Source organism: Grus americana, chromosome Z (genome assembly GCF_028858705.1).
Source record: "Grus americana isolate bGruAme1 chromosome Z, bGruAme1.mat, whole genome shotgun sequence".
Taxonomy (NCBI): domain Eukaryota; kingdom Metazoa; phylum Chordata; class Aves; order Gruiformes; family Gruidae; genus Grus; species Grus americana.
In genome coordinates, this window is record NC_072891.1 from 18,131,725 (window position 1) to 18,159,384 (window position 27,660).

Consider the following 27,660-nt stretch of genomic DNA (forward strand, 5'->3'; position numbering starts at 1 on the left):
TCCAGGGACACCTTAGAGCAGCCTTCCAGTACCTAAAGGGGCCTACAGGAAAGCTGGACAGGGACATTTTACAAGGGCATGTAGTGACAGGACAAGGGGTAACAGCCTTATCTGAAGGAGGGTAGGTTTAGATATTAGGAAGGAATTCTTCACTGTGAGGGTGGTGAGGCACTGGCACAGGTTGCCCAGAGAAGCTGTGGATGCCCCATCCCTGGAAGTGTTCAAGGCCAGGCTGGATGGGGCTTTGAGCAACCTGGCCTAGTGGAGGGTGTCCCTGCCCACAACAGGGGAGTTGGAACTAGATGACCTTCCAACCCCAACCATTCTAGGATTCTATTCTGGTGGTTTTCTACTGGAAGATAATCCTTCCTCCCCCCCACGTTCCCTACCCTTAACAGAGGGAACAAATTAGAAGGGATGAATCTAGGCCAGATGCAATGTGCATTTACAAAGGCATTACTCAAACATTACTCAGATCTATAACCTTCTAGGTAGAAGTTGCCAAAGATAGTTAAGACAACTAAGTCTCAATTAAGTGAGCAGTTCAGATCTAGAGTAAAATCTGTGGGTACAGATAAATAGAGAAACAAAAACCACCCTCTCACTTCCTATCACACACCCAGCATAAGTTCAGTCTCCACTTCACAGATTCTTCATGGTTTAATTTATTGGAATTATTTCTAAGTACAATATTATAAATTCACACTAATCATAACTACTCTCCTTGTTATTGCATATACATCAAACATTCAGTGGCTATTCCATTTGCTGTATACATCTTACCGCCCAAGCAAAACAAGGAAACAGTTGAGTAAGCAGAGTATAAAATCAGAATGTAAAATAAGGCAAGCATGATAAAAGCATTAAGCTTAGTAGTCTTTCACTAGGAAAATAGACTTTGCTGTTAAGTTTCCTCTGAAACGTTGAACAAACATATTGCAAAAGAGAAAAATGAACTTAACCATAGTAAACAAATTCCTTCCTTCAAGGCACTGTTATATAACTTTCAATGTCAATTTGAAAATAATTCAGGAAGTCAGTTAAGAGAAATATTACCCTAATAATTAAAAAGAACAAAAATCTTTATTTGGTTAAATAAAAGGCTGAATGAAAAAACAAATTAGATGAGATTTCTGAATGGAAGAAAAACAATCATTATTGTGACTAAGATAGAACAAACATTACAAGTTTGAAGTCTTACAAAATTCAACTAGAAGAAAATGAACTTGGTTACCAACAGTAAATTTAGACAATTCAGAGTCTTAATAACAAGGGGTAAAGTCTGGAACTTGGACAGTTTTTTCCATAAACAATTGTTTAATGTATTATATATGCATGTTCTAACACAATAAACTATATGACTACAAAACTATTTAAAACCAGCAGAGAAAAATTTTCCAAGGATGTAACTTCCAATTCTCTTATGAAACATATCACTTGTGTTTTCACCTGTGCTAGTGCATAGCAAGGGCAGATTGTTTTCAGTCACTGTACAGAACTTCCTACACAAACACCAAATGGTACAGCTAAAAAAAAAGCTGTTTCTCCTGATTTCCACTCTTCCCTGTACACATCTAATTGTAAGTCACCTCAGCTTCTGCAGTCTGTCTCTCAGGACACCTACAGAATACCTGCAGGTCCTTCCCATGTCCCTACAACTATTCTCAACTGGTTTCTTCCTGGTTTTGGGAGCTCCCAGCTAGAACTGCAACATGGCAATTTGAGGTCAGCCTGCACATGATACATAGAGGACCACTCACCTGAAAAGCTCGCCCTACACTGAAGACAGCAATCAGTTTCTTTCTAATTTTAATTGCTCGGTCAGTGTTGAAAGTTTGAGGTTGAATTTGAAGGCAGAATATAAACCTCATTTTCTTTGGCTTAAAAAGAGTTAGAGGCACATGGATGCTAATTTCAGTATCAACATCAATACTGATGGGTTTCTTCCTCAGGACTGTGTGTGTCAAATGACCTATAGCTAATCACTGTGTTGGCCCACTACTGGGTAATTTTTAGGTCTCCATCTTAAGAAAATATTCATACTATTCTATCTGAGCTCACAGTTTGGAAGCTATTTAATATTTGCCAAGCTTCACTAGGAATCCAGTCTCACAGCTACTTGTGTCTCCTTCAGACCTATGGAACACAGGAATTTGCAGTGATCAGTTTAGAGCATTAGGAAACAGCCTTTCAGGATTCTTTTGCAGACCTCAATCTTTTCCTCTAAGAAAGGGATAAGGCTTTTGTTGGAGCAGAAAATAACACATCACCTCTTGCAAAGAACAAAGCATTTGATCTTGGGCAACAAGATTTGCCAAACAAATGGAATAGTTAGACTCAGCTGACCCACTTAAGTCAATTATTACAGATTAACATTTGCTATTAAAACAAGTTTTGTGGATCCTTACACTTAGTTCTAACTGCTGTTTGATGGAAGCATCTTAAGGATTGTTTTGGCTCTCATTTGGTATCTCTAGGCTTGAATGAGGTAAGAAAATCACTGCCTAGAGTTTTGGTTTAAGGTTGCCATACTTTTGTTCTATTGGAGGTGACATTTGCATAGTAAAACAGATATACCAAGCAACTGCAGTAGGAATGTTTTTAACATACAACATGTATTTCTCAAACACATTTCTAGATTTCTCAGAGCTTCCTATGTGGTATCTGATCTAAAAATGTAGGGTTTATGCCTTTGAAGTTATGACTGTTAATTATGCCAAGTATTTAAGATTTATAATTTAATATTATTTAATTATCCCCTCTGTAGGGGAAACCCAAGAAGGTTTGAACCTAGGTAGACATACAAGGAACAAAACCACTTACCAAGATGAAAGAACTACTTGCTAACCTAAAAATAAACAAACCCCTTGCAGACATGGCAAGCAGAACATGCTAGAGGCAGGTCTAGACAAAACAGTTACAGCAGTGAATTTGACCAAACTCTAATACAGTTCTCATAGGAGGAACATATAACAGATCTAAAAATCCATGCTTAGTCCAGGTTCTCCAGTTCCTGCCTGCCTTCAGTGCAGCCCTTGTTTGATAACACCAAAAAAGTCTCTATATAACTTGCCTATGTTGGCCAAGACTTCATACCACAATTTCAAGATCAGGTAGGAATGCTCAGTGAAGGTAGAAATAAGTTGTTACCATTTCTGATTAAAAGATGAGCTTTTTCCAGATAGTACCTAGCCTCCTTTTTGTTGCAAAAGATATTAATTCTGCTTTATTCAGAATTTAATTCTCAGATTCTACAAGTAAGCTAACTTTTGTATTATTGAATTTCCTACAAAAAAATCTATTTTCTGCAAAAACTAAAGTGATATGTTTCAAACAATTAATCTACAGAAGTAATTTTTAAACTGCAAACATTTACTTGCTACAACAAAAATGCTGTTATATCAATGATAAATTCATATAAAAACCTGTAAATGCATTCTAGTTTTTATAGTGCATAGAAACTCCAAGGCAAAATACAATAAACACAGTATCTTAGCAAGGGAAATCTTTATCAGTGTTCAGCCCTCAACAGTAAATCATTCAATGCTTACATACTTCCCATTGGTTTTTATTTGGGCTTTAACTTGTAGTTGTAAAAGCTGCAAAATAAACTATGAAAACCAAAAAAAGCATAGATCAGACTGGATTTTGTCCCCCATCCCCAACAAAACAGTTAATGCTTGGATTTCTGATATTTTCAAATACTTAAGAACAGTAAAATATAAAAGAGAAAGGAAGGAAATTACATCTATTTTATCTTTTATTTTTCTGTGTGCCTTTATGTTCAAAGAGAAAGGATCAATTTGAGGAAATTCTATTTAGATGGTTTTTTCCTTTTGCTTCCCTACAGAGTTTGCAAATGCTGCCTATTTTTTCCCTATATTTTTGTTGAGAGAAGACGTTTTTTTGAAGACTTTACTTTTCCCTTTAAAATGGAAGTTTGTCTTACTTTTCTTTTGGATTAGCAAGCAAAGGCAACTAATCCAATAAGCTGTTCTTCTATTAGCTGCACTTTTTTCAATTGCTGAATGTATAATATAATTAAATGGTATATTTAAAATTATGGCAACTAGCTCTTCCAAGGCAATATTATAAGTCATAACAGCAGTATCACAATTTTATGTTTAAGAGAACTGGTGGTATTCATGTTGCTTTATCCTATTGCCTTGAAAATCTTAGCTGCTCGAGACCTTCTCTGTGCTCTGAGAGGAGTTTAAGGAACAATAAAGTATCCTGCAAGAAGTAAAAATACCAATTAGACAGGATGTACGATAAGAACCATATTGGTGTATTTGTGAAATTGCTGTGTTCTATATAAATTATAATTACAAAACTGGTTTTGCAGCCCTCAAATCCTGCAGTAATTTGTACAAGCATTATGGAATTATTTCAGTTATATTCTGATGTGGTATTATATCCCCTTTGCTGCTTTCATATACTCTGAAGTACTGCCAAAATCTCATATGGACAGTATTTAAGTGTTTAGCCTATTTAGAATTACAGTATAGTAGCACAGACATATGGCAGGACATCTTAAGAAAATTCAGATCTTCAGTATTCAAAAATGTACCTATATTTCTCATTTAAATGAAGCTAAGAAAAGTTAGAATGAAGAGTTTTGCTGTTCAGAACAACTTGCAAAACTGCTGATGTTTCATTTAAATCATGATAAAGATTTCCCTTTGACCATTTCTTTGGTAAAAATGGCTGTGCTACATTTGCTGCATCTGCTACTAAAAGGCATTTGCTTTGGTGGAAATACTCTTTTGATCTTACAAGCCCAGCTTTATAACACTTAGATAATAAGCCCATTCTATATTACCTGTTCATTCAGTGAATGCAAGGTTAGTTCCAATTTAGGACATAAAATCTAAGAGATCACTCATAAACCAGGAAGTCTGATCATGTAAAAACTGCCTTTTAGTAGTAAAGTGACAAACTCTTATAAACAAAGGTCTAAACGCAGTATATCAGAATACATTATCATCTGTATAAAATGACCAGTTTCATAGCTATTTTAAAAGCATCTTATTTCTCATAAGTGTAGAGAAGTTTACGTAGAAGCATAGTGGATGTTTAAAACGTATAGCCGCATACATCTTCTGTAGCTTTGTGATGATTTCCAGTTCTGTTGGCTTAAATCTCCTGAATTAAAAAAGAATAAACACATTTCCTTATAACATGAATTTTGCTGGTTAATATTTTCCCATATTTGTTTGAAAATAAACTTCATTTGCTTTATATTTTACAATTTTTTTGAATGGTGCAACTTGCAAATCTGAAACCTTAGTGATTCACTGAGTGTCATGTGCCAAAATAATTTTACAAGAATGGGACCTTCACTCCAATATGGGACAAATACTTGGGAACCTAAGGCACAGCAGTCAACAAGTACAATAATGTGCAGGAAACAGACAATATATTCTTGGAAAGTATTTGGTCTTGTTTGTTTTCCAATTTGTTACTCTCTATGAGCTTTACCTGACGCTTCTCTTTCTGTTCTTAAAGGGTATGGAAATGATCTTCCTTCAGGTAGATTGCTTGTGATACAGAAGAACAGCACCAGCAGTGACATGAACGTGGAGTCACTCACACCTCTCATCTTGAGATGAGAGATTGGGGTGCCAGATGCAGAGGGGTAATAACAAGGGGAAACAGCTGGAGTGTCTAGGATTGGTCCTCAACCAACAGACCATCCTCTGATAAGCATTTCCAGCTGGTACAAGTAGAAGTAGCTTATAATTAGACTGTAAAGAGGGCAGAGAATCAGGGAGGTTCATTGTATAGCTTCCACAGGGCTATATATCCTCTGCTTCCTTCTTCTACCTCTAATCCCTTCAGTCACCATCTATTAAGCTCTGTCTTCTTTCTTAGCTTCCTATAATCCCTTGTTTCATATCCCTGGTACTGTCATGTTCCCCACTTGCATCCTTCTTCCATAAACAAAACTGACACCTAAAATACAGCCTGAAAGAGTAAGATTTTGGATACATCAGCAATTCTTATGCATCTCAGTACCTATCCTGGCATTCACAGAAATGTTTCACAATGAGGAGCCAAGAGATTAAGCAGGTTAATCTGAGCCCTATTTGAAGGACTGCATGGGTGAACAGAACTATTAAACCACAATGATGATGACAGCATTGAATTAAAAGGGTTTGGACTCACTTTCTTGCTGATATTACATCATGAATGACTATATATTGTTTTATCTAAATAATGGTTCTATTACTATGTTGTCCCACATTAAAAACAGATTGGGATAACACAATGGATTTCTCTGTCCTTGTTTTAGGCTGCTCAAGAGAAGCATAAACTCTGGTCTGTTTCATCTCTTACTTACCTTTTTAGAAACCAGACTAAATTTTTCTGTGCCTAGCACTGTTTTCCAGACCATTGCTCTCTTCTGATTTACTGTAAGAAAGAGAAGTTAAATTCCAAAACTCAACTTCAAAGTATAGGATGAATACAGTCATTTTAGTCCCACAATCTAATCACAGATTACATCTAAAATGTATTTGATTTTCTCTTTTAGTATGTGAAGTTAAGAAAAAAGATCTAAAAAATTAAGTAACCAAAATAGTGACTCTTGAAGTCTTTCAGACAAGTAGTAAAGGTTCAGTTGAATCCTCCTCAAAAATCCCACAAGGTTCTGGGCAGAAGTTATAACACAGATAATATTTCCAAGAAATGATTGCTGTACTATCATTTCATTCAGTTTATAGAATTTGTGTGCAAAGTGAATGTTCAAATATACAAGCAATATACAGCTCAACATCCTCAGAACATGGGCTGAAACAGTCAGATGATTGCTGCTTCTGGAGTACTTAGAACTAGGTATATGGTATTGGTCTCAAGACTTGAATTAACAATTCTCTTGCTGAAAAAATTCTGTTTCTACTAGCCTCCCACCCAATCCCTTGTTGGATGTGACATTTTAATTATAGTCTCATCAACCAAGTTCAGCTGTGTATTAGTCATCACAGACCAGAAAAGTTTCTTTAGAGCCATTCTCTCTGGTACACAAATTTATCTTCTAAACAGCTAGTAGTTGAAATAACTTTCAGTTACTAAAATCAGGCAAGAAGTACACGGTTTAATAGATATTCCTCATATGTGTTTATCTAAGATAGAATTCCAAAGTAAAGATCAAGCAGCTGATCAAATCCACATCTCACATCTCATCAAGCATAAAAAACATTATTTTAGTGCATTATACTGTATTACAATCCTATTGTAATACAGTTTTAGCATGCTTATAAGAAGCAGGGCTGTGCAACAAGGGCAATTATTCAATTTTCAACCCAGGACATATCCCCAAACTCAGCAATATAACAGCATACTATATTCCCAAGGCATATGCTCACTTTATAGTATAATTGAATTACAGTTTTAAAGCTGTTTAGATAAGGGAAAAAGCACTAAAATGTTTTCAGCTAGTACTGGAAAAAGGAATGGTAAAGCAAATACAGCAGAGAAACAGAAAGTCACTGCAGCAAGAAATTCAAAAAGGGAAAGACAGCACTACTCAGGACAAAAAAGGGACATAAACATAGGGAAGGAACTGAGGGGAATAAAACTCAAGTAGACTGGACACTTCTAAAAAGAACTACTAGACTGCATCTTAAAACAAAAGGAGAGTTAACAGGCCAAGCTAAGTGACTAGGCTTCAAAGGATGGGCAAAGGGAGTGAGGTATAGCTTATTTTAGCAAGCAAGCCTTTGGAAATGCATCATCCTAAGGAGAGGGGAGTCAGCATGGGAGCACCAACCCTCAAGCAGCAGAACAGCAACACAAGTGCCTACACCTACTCCTTTGGCTCCAGTAGTGCAGCCAGTCCTGTGCCCAGGGAGCCCAAGCCATCAGCATGTGCTAGGCCCCCCCCAGAGAGGTTGGGGTTACCACCAAAACGGCCAACCACACCAGCTCCCAACACCCCAGCAACTACAGACTTACCTAGGACTGTTAGGGCTTTGATCACATGCAAGTGAGAGATATGTGTGTTAATACAGACAAATAAAATACATATGAGAAAAACATTTAAAGTCTTTTGGAAATTTCCACCTGAAAGTGGAAAGTAGTTATAGCCTTTTAGAATTAGTTTATGAGGACACATGGTTCTCAAGAAAAGTGGTATTTAATTTTGATGTTTGCAAGACATTCCAGGTAGAAAACAGCATTCTGCATGCTCTGGAATTAGGAAGTCTTAAGGAAAGGAATAAACTGTACTGTCACATTCATCATTAACCCTTACCAACTGGGTCAACAACAAGGTATAATTTTTAGACACAATAATATGCAAAAGAAAATATTTAACTGTAATATACAGATTCTTAACTTACAGTTGCTCAACTTGGTCAAATTCTTTTTCGTCTTCTACAAAGGAGAAAGAATTATGAGGTCTCAATTTAACAAACACTAGAAAAGTTGTTTAATTATATCGCTTACTCTGTGTCCAAGAAAAACAGAACTTATTTTCATTAGTTTTCTTAAATTTGCAATTCAAATGATCTTGTTCTTCTATTCAATGGAATTACCTTCAAATTTGTCAAAAGCTTACTTTGACAGGTTTTATTAATCTGATTTTAGTATCATGTTATAACATACATTTATGTATAAAATTAGAAAAATACATGTATGCATATATGTACAATACACAGACACATATATGCATACATTTTATATATACCACTTCTGTTTCATCTTGCACATCTGGTTCAGCCCACTCATGTGTGCCCTAGGCTAAGCAACCAAGATTAGTACAGTTTTAATACATTTTTTCTTCTTACTCAATTTCTTGACAGAAGTGTCTCCCATCAAGACCACTAACAGTTGCTTTCATTCCTAAGCACTCCCAAAAAGTTTAGCCTCTCCATTCCTTTGACTGGTAAGTTAAAAAATAAGGACTACATCAAACCCTTTAAGAGAAAATACTGCTTATTGAAAGCACTTTGTACCTGACTTCAAGACTCATGGAAAAGACTTTAAAATTTGAATAACACAGTGTGCTAGAAGTATTTTATCAGAAAAAATATAGATGTGAAAAATCACACTGAACTTCATGTATGAAGTGCTATGGGTCATCCCTTTCTACCTTTGGCTGCAATTTCAATGGAAAGCTAGAAAAGACTAAAAAGGACTTACCTGCACATTTCTTTTTTGAATACATCTCATAAAGAAAAATAATGGTTACTAAAATAACAACTTCAGCCACAATTGCTAGAAAGGGTTTGAGAGGCACCATGAAGGACAGAACTTTAAGCTTCAGCCTTCCTTTACTTTTCCCTAGTTCAAAAGCAGCTTCACACCAATATACACCATCATCTTCCCCGGTGAGCTTCAGTATCTTCAGATGGGTTACATTGGCAGATATACTATTAATTACATACTTGTCTGCCAGCAAAGAGTCATTAATGGCAATCTGAAAAAAATACAAGCCTTATTAATGCAATGGCAAAGTGTTTAATCAAATTATTGATGTTAACAGATATATATTCTTATTAACAGATATATATATTACTTTTCTCTATAGACAGAAGTAAAATGAGTTAAGAACAAGTGGCATGTTTTGACACACATTTAGTCAACCTCCAAGGGAAGGATTTATATTAGCTGGCCACCCTGGTTCCCTTTATATTTAATGAAAATCTGCACTTCAGTAAACAAGTTGTCCAACCTGTTATAATCTAAGATCAGATGAAAGGTACCCTTCAGTATGACTGTCCACTGACAAAGGGAGCCTCAGGTGTCAGGATCTAATGTCCAGGTTTCACCACAGCACAAAGCATACACTGTCAAGGAAGCTGAAGTGGGAATGCTGCTTCCCTGGGAAGTATGTTGATAGTCTTACAAGTCAGTGCTATTTTCCAGCAGTATAATGAAGATAAATCCTGAACAGTGGGTATGTGAAGGAGGGAAAATGCTGAGTGAGATTTTTCCTCACAGCCTGTAAGGCAACTGCTGAAGCAAGAAAAAAAGACTTCAACTCCATTGGAATCAAGTCTCCACCAAGCAGACTCCACCACAGGATCACCTCCTTCAGGTCTAGTACCCCAGAGATGTCACACAGGCTGTGAAATAGAGAATTAGTTATACCTGGAGGAAGAGCAGGGACATGCCCGTTCTCCCCCAAGCCTCCAATACCTTACATGTCTTTCAAAGAGTGTCCTGCTGTGACATCTTTTTTTATCACCTAGTAAGATTTGAGCAAAGTAGCCATCATTAATATACTAAAACAAAGTATCTCAAGATTAAAACAAATCAAGTGAGTCTTATCTGGGCTGTAAGAATACAGCAGGAACTTTTCCAAAAAGAAACTTGTATAAACCAGAACAAAAACTACATCCCTGTAATACAGAGTACTCCTAAATATCAGATTTTTCGACTGTGCAGAGATTGACATTAACTTTAATGGAAATGTAATTTGTAGAGCCTACAGTGAAAGGTCATTACTTTACAAAGTGTCTGTACTTTGTTTTTGCCACATTATTTTGCTTGGCCAACAGACAGAAACCTTACCTGTTCACTTCCATTGGTCCTATACCAGGTCCAAGCAATGGGAGTATAGCCAAAACTTTTACAAATCATTACAGCTGTATCTCCTTCATAACTGACTATGGGTTTTTCTTTTCCTTCAATTTTCGGTACTAAGAACAAGTAGGAAAAAGTTCAAGTGAGAGCTACAGGTTTTAATTACAGTATTACAAAAAGGTAAAATATATTTAGATATGTATTTATAGTAGTCCATTCCATTCCTTTTCCCTTAAAAACACAAATGATTCTATCATTCATGACATGATCTAAATGAAAAGTCATTTCAGGCTGATATTCCATATACAGAATTTGTGCAGAAGACTACAGGAATCCTGTTCTCAGTTGCTGTATGATCTTAAAAGTTGCCAATTAACACTGAAAACCAAGTGATAATCAGACTGATTTCTACCCTTGCACATTTCCTCTTTCCTTTCCTTGACAGCTGTGAGCTACATGCTTCAGTTCTAGTGCACTAGAAACACATACTAATTTTTCTGCATTTTCACTCAATCTGCAAAAACTGCTAGCCATAGCAGTTCCAGCCTGTTCCAGCCATAATGCTGCCACATAACGGTATGTGGCAAGCTGTGCATGCAGAGAACTTTTTTGTGATTGAGAGAGCTTTGTAGTTACAAACGTTTTCTGAGCTGAAGTAATGAAGTTTGAGCTGAAGTACTTTTGGTACATGCCAATAAAAGAACTTTTGGTCCAATCTTGCTTAGGACAGAACATGGCCACAAGAAACAAGACATCAGTTTAGAGCTACTTGTCCCAGCCATTATAACTGCAGGTGTCCACAGCCTTCCAAGAGGGAAAAAACAAAACAGGTTGTTAAATATATTGAGGCATGCCAGATATAGTTAGAGCTGAGCAAATGTATAACAGTAGTGTATCTCCCCTTGCCCATTCTTTCCCTCTATTAGGATGTTTACCAGCATGTTTTCCTCAGATCCATTTATTTTAAGTTTTACTTCAAGTTTCATTGCTCTATCTTGTAAGTACAGATCCAGTACATCTTTCAAATTATATTGGTCACACTAGACTGAACAGGCCAAGAATTTGCTTTCAGCAGTTATGATGGAACAATTTGGTATAAACTAAGATTGGTCTTGCTCCCTCCCATTCTTGACTGGCTGACCACAAGTTAATTGCCCAGAAAAGTTGACTTCTCATGAGTATTCAAACTTAAAAAATTCCATTCCAGAAATATACATGAAACCAATCTGTTAGTAAGAACACTGCTTACAAACTCAGAATTTGCTGCACCATACATCAATCCAGCCTTATTACTAGTGAAGTGTTCTCACTCCATATGTATTCATTTTAATCTTTAAACACTATCCTTCTAAAGAGTAGTGGCAGAGTACCTTCACCACTGTCAGTAAAAGGGACAACTTTACTAATAATTGCTGCCACCTCCTTTGCAATTTGTAAGAGAAAAAACAAAAGCAGATTGGAAAAAAAGAATGGAACACGTGAAAACAAGTAAAACCCATTTGTACCCAGCACAACAGGTTTATGTGGTAGTCAAAAAGATTTAGCCATGCTGATCAGTGGCAAAGCACAGCTATAGGCATACCAGCAATACATGTGACCACATTAGCCATGATTAAGGACATGAATATCCATCATGAGTTCTGGGATCTGGCTCTAAAAGACTGGTTAATCCCTGAATGCATGCAAGGAAATAATATGCTTTGTCCCAGGTATTTTTGAAATGAGATCACCCAGAATTTGGTGATAAAACACTGCTGCTGCACAGAAAAACTGTTGAAGATATCAGACAGGTGACAGCACCAGCATTTATGTTAGTCAGATTTCCATACTGGTTTGAAGACTAGAGTCATTTCATAGTGCATGTACCTGGACAGCTGCTATTATTATATATTATTATAGCTATTTAACACTTCACACCATTTTAAAATACCCATGAATGGTCTCCATATTTAATAATTTGAAGTTCCTATAAGCATCTCATTGTTTTCTGCAGACCTGGGTAAAAGCTTAACTCCTCAAAATCTGCAGAGTTTTGCCAAGCTAGGATGGGGACACAGAAGAGGAGGAGAGGCAACACATCCAATAATGCCTAACTGCCTAGAGGAAAAGCTATTGAAGTTAGATACAGCAGTGATGACTTTAGCCACTGAGTCTACACGAACACATTACTCATCTCTCAGTTTGAGAATTGTTCTCTCTGCATTATTGACTGGAAGATTCAAGGACTTGTCTTTCCTATTTCCTTCACTCTTGCATTAATCTTGAGAAGTGTCAAGCCAGTACTTTTTATGGCATCTGAAGTGGCAGCATTCAACCATTGTGAAGCAATTCTCCCATCTTCTTGTAATAAATCAACCACTCCTATGCACTGTTCTGGAAAAGATGACTTCCCTATTGAGTCATTCCTGCCCTTACTGAAATAGTTATTGTATACTTTCAAAAGAATGAGGTCTCCTTTGACTTTTTTCAATCTACACAGACTCGGGTAGCCATTCAACTAAACCATACCCACATGTTGACAAGAAAAATACACAATCATTTTTAAAGATTAAAAGGTCTGAATAAACTACAATTTTGTCTTTCTTCAGTATTGCAACCTAGTCCCCTCCAGCTGAAGGTTTGAAAGCAGATATTAACATTACTACACAAGATTTGAACATACATGAGAGTTTCCTCAAGTCATATGACCAGATATCCCACTGAACAAAGCCGACTTGTAGCACTGAGAATTACAAAACCCTGCTGGTTAGTTCAGCTGAGGTTAGAGTAGTTATTTGAAGAGCTAGACTTTTTAGGAGCCTGTGTTCAGGGAGAATCTTTCTTATCTATCATGATGTCTATGAAGCTTTCATAGATCAAATGCTAGCCTTGCTCTTTGCAAAATTTGGATGGTGGGAATAGAGAAGGGAGTAGCTGTCATTAGAGATGAAGGTTCTCAGGAGTTTGTGTTTCATTTCCACATGTCTTCCATTCAACTGGATTTCACCTATTACTGTCAGGGGCAACATTACTGAATAAGAGAATACAAAACAGAAGAAAGGGCACTCACGCTGCCCAATAAAGCACACTAACTTTTAATCTAAGTGCTGCTCTTATACTGTATGGAATGAAAGATGAACTAAAACAATAATTTGGTGTTCCAGAAATACAACTGAATTTGTTCAAAAACCTGCCTCCATTCTGCCAATCATTGCTCCTCTTGTAACACCAAATCTCAGGCCAAATTTTCAAGTCATGGGCTCTGCTTTTTGAAGAATTTGTTAGATACCATCCTTACCTACCACCCCCTAGAAAGGGATGAGTATTCAGTCATGCTGTAGGGATAGAAGGGGAAGGGGAAAACAGTTACTCATTTATGAAAAGTAGGCTTATATGCTCTTTTGATTGTTAGCAAATTTTGTTAAAAAGGTTTTAGCTTTTGCTTCAAAATTCCTCATCCCTCCATGCTACAGAAATCCCTTCAATAGGTATTCTCACTTAACTTGACTGTATTAGTCACTGCTTATCAAATTAAGTTGCAATTTCCATACCGTCCAGAAACCTTATTAATAAAGAATTTCAATAGTTAAGTGAAGTAAAACTTAAAATAAAATAGTTACAATTAAATACAATTACCTTGTAAATGAAATATAGCACTGATTTCTTCTTCACCTTTCAGAGTACAACTGTAACTTCCCAGCTTACTGTTATCCAAGATCTTCAATCTTCAAAAAAAAAGTTTCACCAATTTGTTTTGCTTGTATTTTCTCTTGTCCTACAACTATCAGTGGCTGCTAATTAACATTCTAAAGAAACCAGCAGACATTAGTGGAGCAGAGAACATACATTGCTGAAACACTAGGTTTCAGATTTAGTGTAATATAGAAACAGCATGACATTTAAGAAAAAATAGCACAAGCACACCTGGGAACAAATATCGTTTTCACCCTTGTTGTTCACAGAAGGCCAAACATCTTTAAGCAGTATGATCTACAGGTTACCAAATTAGATATGGGTTCACCATGTGAACTATATAGCATATAGGACTTCAGAAGAGATTTAAACAGTTTGTTCTTTCAGTCAGTACCCAGTCAGTTAATGGCTAGCACAGCTTCAACACAGAACAGTTAAGAGCTGCCATCTACTGAAGTCCAGCATCTTCTCTATTGGCAAACTATACATTTCACAGCCACTTTGAAAAAGAATTACATGGTTGTGTTTGTGTATATGGAGTAGCAGAAAAGTGACAGTTATTTCTCATCACATTTTCTATCATAGAAATTTTATATAAATATTATTGATATTAAGAAGCCAAAGCTATACAGAAATCAACTGGAGTCTACCTGGTTAAATTAGCCCATTTACAGATTTTTTTAAAGTCCATCAGTAAATTGTAGCAATTGAAGAAAGTTTTCCACAACATTTCTGAGTGTCTGTAGATACTCAAAGGAGTTTTGTATTGTTTTAAAGATTTTCTGACAACATCTTTATTGCAAAGCTAATTTCTTCTCTTGCTAATTAGGAAGGAGAAAACCTGGCCATTGATGCCTTTCAGACTTCTGCAAAGCAGCAGAGGTGGAAAACAAAATGTGGAAGACAGGGGAGTGGAAAAAGTGGAGGTATTTTAGCAATTTCAGACTGAGATTACTACTTCACTAACTGAACCTCAAAGAACTGTGTCCTTATTCTATATTCTTGTCTTGAAGAAACCTTGTTTCCCCAGTACTAGAGGAAAAACAGGAGCTCCTCCTCTAGGCTTGAGGTAACTGCAACCTTCCTCCTTTCCTGCAGCTTCAGTATGTCGATTATGGGCATATATTAATCACTGCATTTGGCTCTAATATATATACACATGACTAGTATTGGGCAGTATATATGCATGTGGTAACTCCTCAGAACCTGCAAGTCAAACTAAAGAATGCCACTTACTGGATGCCCCAGCTGTTTTCAGTTTTATTGATGTGTTCAATTGTTTCATTTCCCCTCTTCCAAGTCATTTGAAGATTTTTCAAATAAGAATATTTACTGTCCAATCTGCATGAAAGTTCAATTCCAGTTGCACTGTCCAAAGTGATATTTTTTTCTATGGAAGTACCAGAAACACCTAAAAAGTTTAAAAATTCTTATGAAAAACATATTTCTTCATTCTGGGGGAAGAAGAGATTCAAAGACTGTTTTACATATGCTAGATTACAGGTGGATATAGTGTGCTGCTGTTATACCTTCCAGGGTAAAAAACCTACAAAGTCAGACAGTGTTTGACAGTAATTTTCTAAAGCCATAACTGAGTTATGATGCACATACATTACAAAAATGACAGTCACTCCATTCTGTAGGCAACTTCCTATAGGGCTCTAATATAGAAATATATTAATTTGCCTGAAATCAAGATAGACATATGTTTCTACATAATTTAACCCAAACCAAAATACATTAAGTACTTAGCTCTCACCAGCAGAAACAATGTCTGCCCTCAGGCTAAACTTTCTTTCTGACATCACATTAGGTATTAAAAAGCAGGATTTGCTGGATTAGAAATGTAAGTATGTATATAAGAAGTTATTAATATATCAAAAGAGTTAGACTTGTAATATCTATAAGCATTCAGGTTTTTGCCAGTTGTAGATTTGTATGATACTGTGAGATCATAGGTAATGTCCTGTTGCTAGTGAAGTTATTGATAAAATCCATAACCTTAATATTGTTGGATCTGGCCTTTCATGCTACAGCTACTCATCTTTAAACCAAATCATCTTCAAACCCATTTATGGCTGCCTTTGTTTTCCTAGTGGCAAGCCAGTAGAATTACAATATGAAAACATTCTGATACATTAAAAAAACGTGACACTTTTGCTTTTTACAAGCTCCGTGAGCATAAATGAGCACATCCAAAAAGTGGGTTTCAACAGCAGCTATCTTATCTGATCCATACAAACAGCCTTTTACAAAAAAAACCTCTGACTTTGTACCCACCAGCACTGACATTTTATTTCATAATTGGCCTTTTCTTTCACACTTTCTAGATACAACTGTGGTTAGTCCATCTGAATACTCCATGAAAATTTATTCAGGCTTCACCTCACTCCTAGACCTACCTTGCAGCACTTGGTGGTCAAAAAACAGCTGTTATTTCACAGCTCAAATTCTTTGACAGGAAAGGAAGTTTTAAGGTATTGCTCACTGACAGTTCTGCAAGTCATACCTAAGAAGCAGCAAAGTCTGGCTGGAGTGGAAGCACCAGATACTCCCATAGAATATTTGAATTCACTGGGTCTGACAGAGAAATTTACAGCCTGCAGAACAACATGTCCAGAACTCCAAGTCCCAGCCAAAGTGTTACAGATCTGTTGAACTGGACTTAGAGGTGCAACATCTTGGTCTTTCATAGCAGAGTAAAGTCAGTTATTGCAACTCATTTAGAGACATTACACTCAATGAGCCAAGCATAACTCACCTTGTTGAGGTTGTTTATGATCAAAGTAATTTTACAAATGGAATTGGTTTCACAGTAGCAGAAGTTTTACAGACAGATTAATTACACTGGCAAAAAATAGAATCTGTACTTTCTGAGGTTATTTTAAAACTAGATCCATGCTTTAAATGAATGGAACATGAAAATCCTATGCTGTTGAAGATTAACCACTAGCAAGACTGCCATATGACATGTCTCTGTACCAAGAGTACACGTACTGAATGAGAAATAGACACTGCCTTAAGTTTCCTGCTAAAAGAAAATACAGCATAAATGTTGTGCAATTATGTCCTTAAAATATCAGGCCAGTACTTTGCAAAGGAGTTCTAACAGATCTCCTCCAATCAAGAGATATTTCAGTTAGATAAGTTTTCCAGTTATCCAAGAAATTAGTTCAAAATGATTATTTGGCAACTGAGAACTTTACATCTACTTTCAGAAGAGGCTTATCTTGTCTTTCCTCCATACTTTAACTTCTGTAATGCTGGAAAGCTGACTAACACCTCATGGTTAACAAGTACCCTACTTTATGTGGTCTCTTCAAGTGGATTCACTACTACAAAGAAATTGTCACTTGAATTGGTCTGGGGGAACAGATAGTATGAGTTGGTTTTACTTGTGGTTTTAATAAAGTAAGAATCTCATTTTCCACTGCAAAATACTTATTAAAACACAATACTCAATAGTGCAAACTTATTAATCTTCTCTTTTACTGATCTCATCACATGCTTACTGTGAGCATCTTAACTTTATCAAGAGGTTCTATCCTAGATACTTCTACAAGTCATACAAAAAAGACTGTGTGTAATCACAGGCATTCAATATAACTGGAAGAGAAAACACACTTACCAGGTAGGAGTACCTCATACTCCACAAAAGTGACACTAGACACATTTGCTTTGATTGCCTGCTTGAACTCTTGTGTGGTAAGATCTGGACCTAACAAGGCTGTAGGGAAAGCAAAATGGTATGTTATGATCCTGTAAAGGTAATTATATAGCAGAGTGTCAATGTGGTATTGCAGTTGTCTCACAGTAATCTTAGGAGGAAGAAGGACCTTCCTAAATGCTCGCTACTATAGAGATCCCTTTATATTCCTTGTGTGTTAACAGCCAGAATCTTAAAGCAGCTGTTGTGTAGTCACTGTTATAATAATTATGCCATTTTAGACAATGTTTCTAGCTTTAATATAATGTTGTAATTGTGTATATCAATACTCCAAAGAGATCATAGCTATTTCACAGCCTGATTCAAAAAGTCACCTATAGCTAACAGGTGGGCCCTAGAACCGTACAGGACTACATCGATGTTTAAGCAGAGCTTGGAAAAATAGCAAGCTTTAGAAAAATAAAGAAACAGTAGGACAGAACACTGCCATTCCCAAAGCCACTACAATTCAACAACACAGCCAGAAAACTAGAGGCAGACTGGTCTAGGTGCAGCTATAATGAACACAGAGGCAAAAACTCCTTGTGATCTACTGAAACATGGGTCAGAGTCCTTCACTGCTCCTCAAAACTCCTGTAATACAGCAGGGAATTTCCTTCCACACAAAGAATATCAACATTGACCATAATTTGCCCAACTATTATGTACTACTTTCCTACCATGAGGGAAAACTACATTTAAAAGGTTTAATATGGCCAGCAAAACCCCTTTTCTGTAGGGCTATGGATAGTGTACTATTCAGAGGCCACCTTTATAAAGCTCTACAAAGTTTGATGCAGCTATCAGGCAGGCAACTGTAAGCATAGTCTGTTCCCACCACTATACTTGTTCTCATGGTCTGTGCATTTCAAGAACAGAGCAAGAATGCAATTAATAAGCTATAGATTTAACAGATGTAGCCCAGCTAAGGAAGCATGACCCTTCCACTTCTACACACATTACTGCTTCATTAGTATTGTACTATCTCTACACAAGTTCCTAGTAAACTGAAGCACACTGAGAAGACATTAGAAGTTATACTTTAAAGGAAGTGTCAATTCAATACAGTTAGAGGAATTTTTTTTTCGGTTTCCACAGTTACTTTCTATATACCTTTAAACAAACTGTCTTGGTAATTATGAAAGAATAGAAATCCTTCATAATCACATGATTAAAAAATATCAAAGTAGGGTAACTCAAATTTAACAATTTAAGTAGAAGACAACATGTGATTGCTTTTACCAGGTGTAGATACATTATGTCCAAGTGTCAAATGATGTGAAGGGCTCCCCTGACTTTGCCAGTTGACAGTTCCTGTAGTTGTCATGTGCTCTGAAAGGTGAAAACCAAACCAGTTACATTTTTTCAATTTAGTGACAAAAAAGAAAGATTTCACACACATATCCCTGCCCCATGGCAGATAAAATACACTAAATTTTAAGCAACATTTTGCATGTTTCCAAAGTAATTTTATTATGCATCTCAAATATATAAACAGTGATTCTAGACTGAATCTGCCTAATCATACAGCCTTATGAGAAAATTATTTTAGTTTTTTGTAGTAGGAAAGGGGCTTCATTATTTCTCCTGTCCATGGATTGAAAAGGTTCCCACTCAGCTGGGAAAAATAGAGAAAACTGAGCTACAGCCTCAGTCTTCTCACTGAGAGAAGCACCAGGTAGCAGAGTTGGTCACTGTGCAACAGAAATAGTATCTCTGAAAGCCTAGATCTTCTCAGAATTACTCCTTCTTTTCTCCTGCATAAAATACTGAACTTTGAGGTAATGTTCTTAAACACATGCCTCTCAGCTACAGTTGAGAGAATCTGGCTGTGTTGAAGGAGGTCCCTGCTAGTGGTTTGCATCTAAAGGTCTCTGAGGAAGCATAAGCAGAGGTACCACATGCCTTCCTGTTGCTAGCCCATTCCATAAAGCAGTGTTTTTCTTTATCAACATGTCAGCTCACAACACAAGGAATTCTATGACACAGGCAAACCAGTCTTTCACCTGGCTTGTTCCATCTGCACTTTCATACCTTCCTTCATGCTGCAACCAGTTTAAGTAACAATAAACCTGTATATTAAGTGGTTGATGCAGAAGAACAGAGCTTCAGGCTAGTTAATTTGGTGGTTGTTGACAACTGTCTGTTGTTAATCTCAACTACTAGTCCAAAATGGCTATTTAAGCAAAAAACTTATGAAGCTGCCTCCTAGCACTAGATAAGAGGAACAAACTAGTCTGAGTGTTTGCCTTTAAGTAACACAAGAAGGCCGAAAGTTCTGGGGAATCTTCCTCTGTGTGTGCAAACACCTTGACAGCATACCAAGGTTGTCATGGATCACCTGAGTTTATGTCAGTCTAGTACACACATCACCCAGTTTGTTACTGAAATCCCTCATGATGATACATTCAGAAGACACCAGTGCCAGTTCATACAGTAGTTACTCACCCACAAAACCAGACATTTAAAATGTGTAGCACACTAATAGGTTCCCCATACTGACTTTCCTCCTCAATTCATACATCAAATGAAAATAGATAGGTGAGGTCATTATACAAAATACTTTGCATGTTTTAGCTTATATGCAGATGTGTGTTTATGTAAGGAAAGAGATATTGACTCTAGTAGCTATTGCACTCCCTCTAGTTCTCACACAAACTACTAAAAAGCTCTGAAGATGAACACCAGACAAATAGAGGTAAACAGCATTATCATCTCCAATGACAAAACTGTAGATGGAATAACCTGTCAGAACTTGCTTGTGTTCACACAGAAGTGTAACTTAGGCCATCTTTGATTTGCATGAGCTTTGGTGCACTGCTGAATTCCTGCTGCTCTGATCTTTATGGAGAAAGAAGAGGTAGAATCAACAATCATCAGTTTCTTCTCCTGCCTGGAGCTTATTCTCTGCTCCCCATCAAAACCACAATTAAGGTCCAGAATATGGTGAATAAAGTGTGGGGTCAAAAGAAAGTTTTGATACATCCATAATTAAAAAGACAGATTAAGCTAGCAGGCACAGTGATGCAAGGACATTATTGTATCCTTCACTAATACAAGGACATAAGCAGGAGTCCTCACATGAAAAATTAACAGATATAAGTGCTAGAACAGAACTTCCCACAATGGTTTGAGTTTGTGAATTGTCCCATCTCCAGGGTCATTGCTCGCTTTTATGGTATATATGCATAGGGGTAACATATCACACAACTGGCAGCTGGATAGCTTTTCCAGTCCTTGAGATGCTTACAACACTTAAGCTCTTGCAGTGGCTTTAAAAGGCCTGCATGAAATATTTACTTCTGTTCCTTCCAAAAAGTCACAATCTTATTTCAAAACACTTTAGGGTAAAAGTACAAACTCTATAGGGTAACTTAGTATCATCAACAAAAAGTATTATAGCTTCAGGTGTACTGAAATAAAACAATTACCAGATGATTCTCCATTAAGTCCAGCTTGCATCTTAGTCAAAGAGTTTGCCTGAGACTGACTGGCATCTTGTGGTGTCATAGTTGGATCTAAAAAGAAAAAGGGTTTAACGAAACTTTATTCTCTCTCAAATTCAACTGAGTTAGAATAATCAGTTCATGAAAATTCAAAACAGAACCTACTCACCTCAGCCTACTACCTCCATTTTTTCCCCAGGTTCTGAGCATATACACTCAAAATGTGCAAGCATTACTTTTCATTAGTTCTTTAGTTTACTTTAAGCAAGAAGAGATTAAAGAACAGAGGCAGTATTTACTTGATCTCTAATTTCTACATACAGATCTTTTCCTGTAGTTAGCCTATGGTCAGGCAAAGCTGTTCTTCAGAATATTCAAGCAGACCAATAAACTTCTAAACCTGTACTCAAATCCTGTCTTGTTTGTGGGCTTAGACCATCACAGCTTATGACACTGACACTATTTGATTATTTTTAAACTTAGGTTAGCTGATTCACTAATAGAATAAGGACCTCATTGCAACATTACATGTCTACCATGTTTTGTGATGTAGTGAACAACCTCCTTTCATTCTATTATCACCTTGGTGAGCAAAAAATTTATCTGTGTCAAACATGGACTTCAAGTAATACCAGTGACTAGCTCAATTTTTCTTAATACCACTGCAAATCTGACTGCTCCTATAATACAGTTTTTGTAAGAGCCAGGCAAGACTAGTGTTTTGCTTTATGTTCTTGACTGCAGAAAGGACAGCAGAGGAAGAGGCTGAAGACTTGCTTAGTTTGAGTATGTTGCTGTGTCACTCTGAGGAATTCGAGGTCCCTTGATATTTTATAAAAAATGGAGATGTTTGCTCCTTCCTTTCTGTTCCCATATTTGGGTGACAGAACTAGTTAGCATAAAATAAACACTGTATCTTCACATGCTTAGATATTCCAGGATATATTCTACTGCAACAGCAGCAGGATACACTCTTCATCAAACTCAGAGCAATCTTGCATTAGTAGCTTTTAAGTGATTTGGCCAGTAGTTACACAGGGGAAAGGACACATTTTGCAGTTGTAATTAAAGTCTGGGAGGGGTAATAAGCTCTGCTAGACATCCAAGACAGCAGCAAGCATAGATGGAAAGAGAAATGCTACATCATACTTCAGTTTGTTCAAACTTGTTGAGAACTGCATGCCTTCAGCAGAAGGTAAAGTCAGCACCCTGCCAGTTCCTACAAGTGAACAACACTACTAACACTCCTACCCCATTTCAGCACTACAGGCATAGACAACCTACAGACTCTCCCACTGGCACCTCCAGAACAGTTACTCCAGACTACCTCAGAGTCACACCTAGCTTGCACCATCTGCTTTCTCAATCTGCCCATCATACTTCAACCAGTTTGGATCAAGAGTAAAACAAGGTAGTCAAAGGATATGATTAAAAAAATTAAGCATTAGTGGTTCTTAACAATAGGGTCTTCATTTTTCATACTTTTGCATACCAATCCACTGGTTCCACAGCCAAGTGTTCCCTTCCCAATCCTTCGCCCAAGCAAAGAACTTAAGAAAGGTGTTCTGTCTGAATATCTGCTGGCTTATGACCCATGCAGTGAGAAGACTGAGTCCTATTCTGCTCTCAACACTTCTGTCAAGCAGAGAAAGAGTATTATGCTTCTGATATTCATGGTAAGGTTGAAGAAAGATCCATGAATTTTCATATCTGCAGCATCTTGAGGCATTCTAAGGATGTCACGGATCACCTGACTGTGTCAGCTTAGTAGATGCATCACCTGCACAGTAATTAAAATGCCCAAAGATGATAAATTTAGAAGGTGCCAGTGCCAAGCTATACAGCAGCTCTGTTATCTCTCTGCAAGCAAGGCAGATAACCTGCGATGTGGTTTGCATAGCAATAGGGTTCTCATCTTGGCTTTCTTCCTTGATTCACATACCAAGTGAAAGCAGTCAAGTAGTTTATTTCTAGTCACCACTGCTTCCACATCTTGGCTCCTATTTGTCTATATGTCAGGTTACATAGCACAGAGATAACATTGCACCACTCTTCTCATACACACCTGCTGAACAGCATTGGAGATCAAGATGACCCAGCACTGCATGATTAGTGTCATCAAGCCAAGCAGTGATGTAAGCAAGTCAAGTGGAATAACTTCTCAAACTATTGAGTCATGGCTGCATGCCTTAGCCTATAATTGATGTGCATTAGATTTAATCAATAGAGTGGTGGTTTGCCAAGTTCTTGTTGCTCTGATCTTTACAAAAGAAGGAGTAGGTGAGACTATGAGGTCATTAATTTATTTTTCTACCTTCCATCTGCTCTCTACTAGAGAGATATTTTGAGGATAAAATGTGGATGTACCATATTTATCATCACCAGAGCAATTCAGGCTTTAAAATCTACTCACTTTCTTTCAGCAAGAAAGGTAGCTGAACAGGAAAAGGTTGACATTAAATTAATGATGTTAAATTAAACTAAATTGTATGTCAATTTAATATCAACTTTATACTCTATGCAAGCATACAGGCATTCAGTAGCATCCAAAACCAGCTGCCAGAACCTCCTAATGCCTCTTAGAAAAGGCAAAAGCTGCAGGGCGAGCTCTCCTGAGGCACCAGAGGATCCATGTGAAGGACTTAAAAATGCCCTGACAGAAGCCCTCCCCTCAGGGCAAACCAGAAAAATACAACCTGGAAGGAAAGTCTGTAAGAAGTGAGGTGTACCCTCTACTCATATGATTCCTTGGTATCTTTAGGGGCAGAAGTTGCAAGATGAGACATGGTGGGCTTGCTTTTCCTAAAGTAATCTGGCAGCACATGCTGCAATTAAATTAGGCAACCATAACTAACCAAATGAAGCAGCAAACGCTGCAGAACAATGCTGTGACAGATTACCCTCAACTCAATACAGAATAAAAGTGATAGTTTAAATTTTTCAAGACAATTAACTAAACAGAAGACTAAGACAAAAGTAACAGAATAATAAGAACTCTCTTCAAGCTACTTATCTCAAAATCTGCAAGGCCTCTTGTGGTATCTGCCTCACCTGCTGTGGAAAGCTACACCACCTGCCTTTCTGTGACTCAGTCCTTGCACATCTAGTACTCCTTCTGGTTGCTTTTTCTGCAAGCATTTTTTTTTGATTGAAGAAACCTGCTGAACCCCCACATCTCCAGAACACACACTGTTACTGGACTTCACTAGAAGACAGTTTTAGTTCTCTGCCTCCAAGGGAGCATGAACTTCCCTTTGCTGTACCTGTGCAGACAGTCCCTGTAGTTAACTAGCTTTTTGCACATGTAGTTAATAACCCATGGAAGAGTAAAATACTCATCCTTACACTTAAGTCATCATGGAAGTTACAGTATGAAGCCTCCTCACCTACTTCATACAAATATAACAGCATTTAATAGAAGTCTGGAAAACAACCGCCTCACTTTATACAGATAAAGGGTACTAAAGCATGTGGCTCATTTCTGATGTCTGCTCAAAACCAGACATGATATCCACAACTTTAGGAAGATGGTAGATTTGTGGAAGTTTTGAAAACATATAGGGGTTTGTTTACTTTTTTAATTTTTTTTTTTCAGTAGAGGCTATCATTTCACTGATGGCTTCAACCACCCTTAGGTACACTTTTCAGCAGTACCAGTCAAAAATAAATACCATGTGACTAACTGGCCATAATGTGGCTCACATGTTCCTACAAGTATCAGGCCATTTACAGTCACAAAATTTTTTGGTCAATGAAATAAGCTGTTAGAAAGGACTGACTTCTGTGTACATAAAGACACATACATATTTTTAAGAAGCTTTAAGAATCACAAAGCAGATTTCTTCTGCATACCTACACAGATATGTGTATTTTAAACAAGCCTTGAGAACTGCAAAACATTTTCTGTTCTTTCACATTATGTGAAACTACTACAGATTTTACAGAAGTTATCATCACACAGGTAACGGTACTGCTCCTCTCAGTATTAGGAAGGCCAACAGAGGCATGAACAAACATGTAACTACCTACATATCAAACACTGAGATGGAGCTAAACCACTGATGGTTAAAGTCACAGCAATAATGTCCACACACATGCACTGGCAGAACTTTCGGCCTTGGCAAGACATGCTTCAACAATCACATCTTGCACAGCAAACATCAGCAATCTGCCATTTCCTTCTGTCACCATTCTGTACTACTCTGTGATGCTTCAAAAACAGGGATTAACAAGTGAAATCCACTAGTCTTAGAAATAAGCTCCTATTTCCATAGAAGTGGCTGGCCTGCTCCTGAACTGCTGAAAACCACTAGAGGAGGAATAGGGCCTGAAAGGCTTAAGTCCCTCTTCCTTCACAGATTTTAAGTGTCACATTTAAGAAACACAATATAAAATCCTCCCAGAAACATTCCTCACAACCTGCTAGGCCTACTTATGTTTTAGTAATGTAACTTGCCGATTTGTTTTTTTTTCAGGACTTAAACAATGCTTTACTTGATAAGGACAGGGCAGCAATAAAACACTATGCCTCAACCTCCAAATCCCACACCTGTGAACTAATAAATCCTCCCATTTGTGCGGCAGAAAGTGGGAGATGGTGTTAGGCCACAGGACCGAACATCACTAGATGGGGCTCAGCACCGCAGCCTGCATGCCTGCTGCCCACATGCACACACAGGCCGAGAGGCAGCACTAACAACCACCTTACCCTTCATCATAGCGCAACAAAGAGGGGATCCCTATTTTCCAGCAGGCCCACGAGAAGCTCAAAAACTGTTCTGAAGCTAAAGACGGGGAGGCAGGGGCGGCAGCTACACCGCAGTAGGCGTCGGCGAAAAGGCAGCGCTAGGGAGACCCCCCCCGGAGAGGGTCGGGGCCGCTGAGGAGAAAAAACGCCTCGGTCGTTTAAATAAGGCAAAGCCGAGAGACAACCGCCTTGCCGCGCCACCGCTTCGTCCCCCTGGGGAGCCAGGGGGATGCTCCGAGACAGGGAGGACCTTTGCTCAGCCGCCGCTCCCAGGCGTTGCCCCTGCCCCCCTCGCCCCAGCCCACCGCGACGCTGAGGGCAGACGGGGCGGCTGCGGCGTGACAGCCGCCCGGCCCGAGAGACGACGGAGCGTTTACCTGCGGGGCTCCCGCCCGAGAGGCTGAGGCAGAGCAGGAGCAGCAGCCCCAGGCGCTTCCCGGAGAAGGCGGCAGGCATGGTGCCCCAGCCGCCGCCGCACTCCCACTGCCGCTTCCCCCGGCGGCGCGCAGGCAGCTGGCTCGACCCGGCCCCGCACCGCTCGCGGGCAAAGCGGCTGCTGAGAAAGCCTCAAGCGGGCCGGAGCGGCTCTGCGGGAGATCCGGCAGCTGCGACAGGGATCAAAACCAAAAGAAAGCAGCCCCAAATCCACCAACAGGGCAAACGCCAGACAACAACCGGACAAAAGAGGCCGAGAAACCGCTGCAGGCACCACTGTTCCTCCTCACGGGGAGGACACCCCACCTCCGGCGTGGTAGCAGCGAGTGCGGCCCCGCGGCCTTTATGCGGCGGGAGGAAGGGCGTGGGTGAGCACCGGTGGCTAATTGGAGAGAGGCCCTCGCAGCTGACCCAGCTCGGAGCCTCGCTGGGGCCAGCTAGAAGCTGACAGAGCACGTAGGGAGGTTGGGTCGTGTCTTATTTTTGGCCCAAAGCAGCTGTTGCTGTAGGACCACCTCGGCTCGAGCAACCCTCGAGGCAGCTGGCTCTGGTAGGGTTTGCCTAGCGAAGGTTGCCTAGGACAGAGCGCAGCCTTGTCTCTGCCCTTTGGCTGGTGATCTTCTGGAGAGCCCAGCTTTGAGGGTCAGTGGCTCCAGGGCAGCTGGGTTATACTGTATGAGAGCTGTAGCCTTGCACGTCTCTTTTTCTAAATCTCCTGGCTTAGGCAGCAATGCCCAGGGAGCACCATTTCTAACAAATGCTTCTCAGGACTTTGACTACTGCTTGATGCCTTTAAAATCACAATTTAATTGCTTAGACTGTTTTAACCAGTATATATATGTACATATATAGTAAAACCACTCATATATAAAAATGTATACGCATTTCTGTTTGTTACTTGATAAATAACTGAATTTGGATTTTGCAGTATAAAATCTGGCAGGGTGGTACTCTCTGAAGGAGAGTTTCCATCATGGGGTACTTACTGCTGCTTCTTTCCTATGAAGATATGATTGCTTCAGCTAATGCAAAAATTGAATTGCGTATAAGGCTTATCAATAATGCAAAAAGGTCACTGCAACTGTTTACATCATCTTGGCTCTCCCATGCTGGCAGAGCTGCAG

At 38.5% G+C, this 27,660-nt stretch overlaps 1 protein-coding gene across 2 annotated transcripts; it reads right to left on the reverse strand.

The window, feature by feature from the left end:
- Positions 1-1,066: 1,066 nt before the first annotated feature.
- EMB (embigin) lies at positions 1,067-26,869 on the reverse strand. 2 transcript variants are annotated; one of them, XM_054810455.1, is made up of 11 exons: positions 26,479-26,869; positions 21,340-21,426; positions 19,151-19,240; positions 17,831-17,920; positions 15,439-15,613; positions 14,146-14,234; positions 10,519-10,646; positions 9,145-9,421; positions 8,343-8,376; positions 6,344-6,414; positions 1,067-5,145 (listed from the first exon to the last, which is right to left on the reverse strand). In XM_054810455.1, exons 1-10 carry the CDS (start codon positions 26,555-26,557, stop codon positions 6,360-6,362), a joined length of 1,104 nt encoding a protein of 367 aa, XP_054666430.1. In that variant the 5' UTR covers positions 26,558-26,869; the 3' UTR covers positions 1,067-5,145; positions 6,344-6,359. The 2 variants fall into 2 exon arrangements, with proteins under 2 accessions (XP_054666430.1, XP_054666429.1); XM_054810454.1 differs by having other exon boundaries at positions 17,831-17,929.
- Between the last annotated feature and the right edge of the window lie 791 nt (positions 26,870-27,660).

Bases quoted from the DNA above. Each gene is read 5' to 3' on its own strand.
- EMB (XM_054810454.1), bottom strand. From the start codon at position 26,557: ATGCCTGCCGCCTTCTCCGGGAAGCGCCTGGGGCTGCTGCTCCTGCTC. The intron at 15,614-17,830 runs GTAAGTGTGTTT...TAAACTTTTTAG, and splicing joins GTATGAGGTACTCCTACCTG to GTGTTTCTGGTACTTCCATA. The intron at 8,377-9,144 runs GTAAGTCCTTTT...TCTCCTTTGTAG, and splicing joins TTCAAAAAAGAAATGTGCAG to AAGACGAAAAAGAATTTGAC.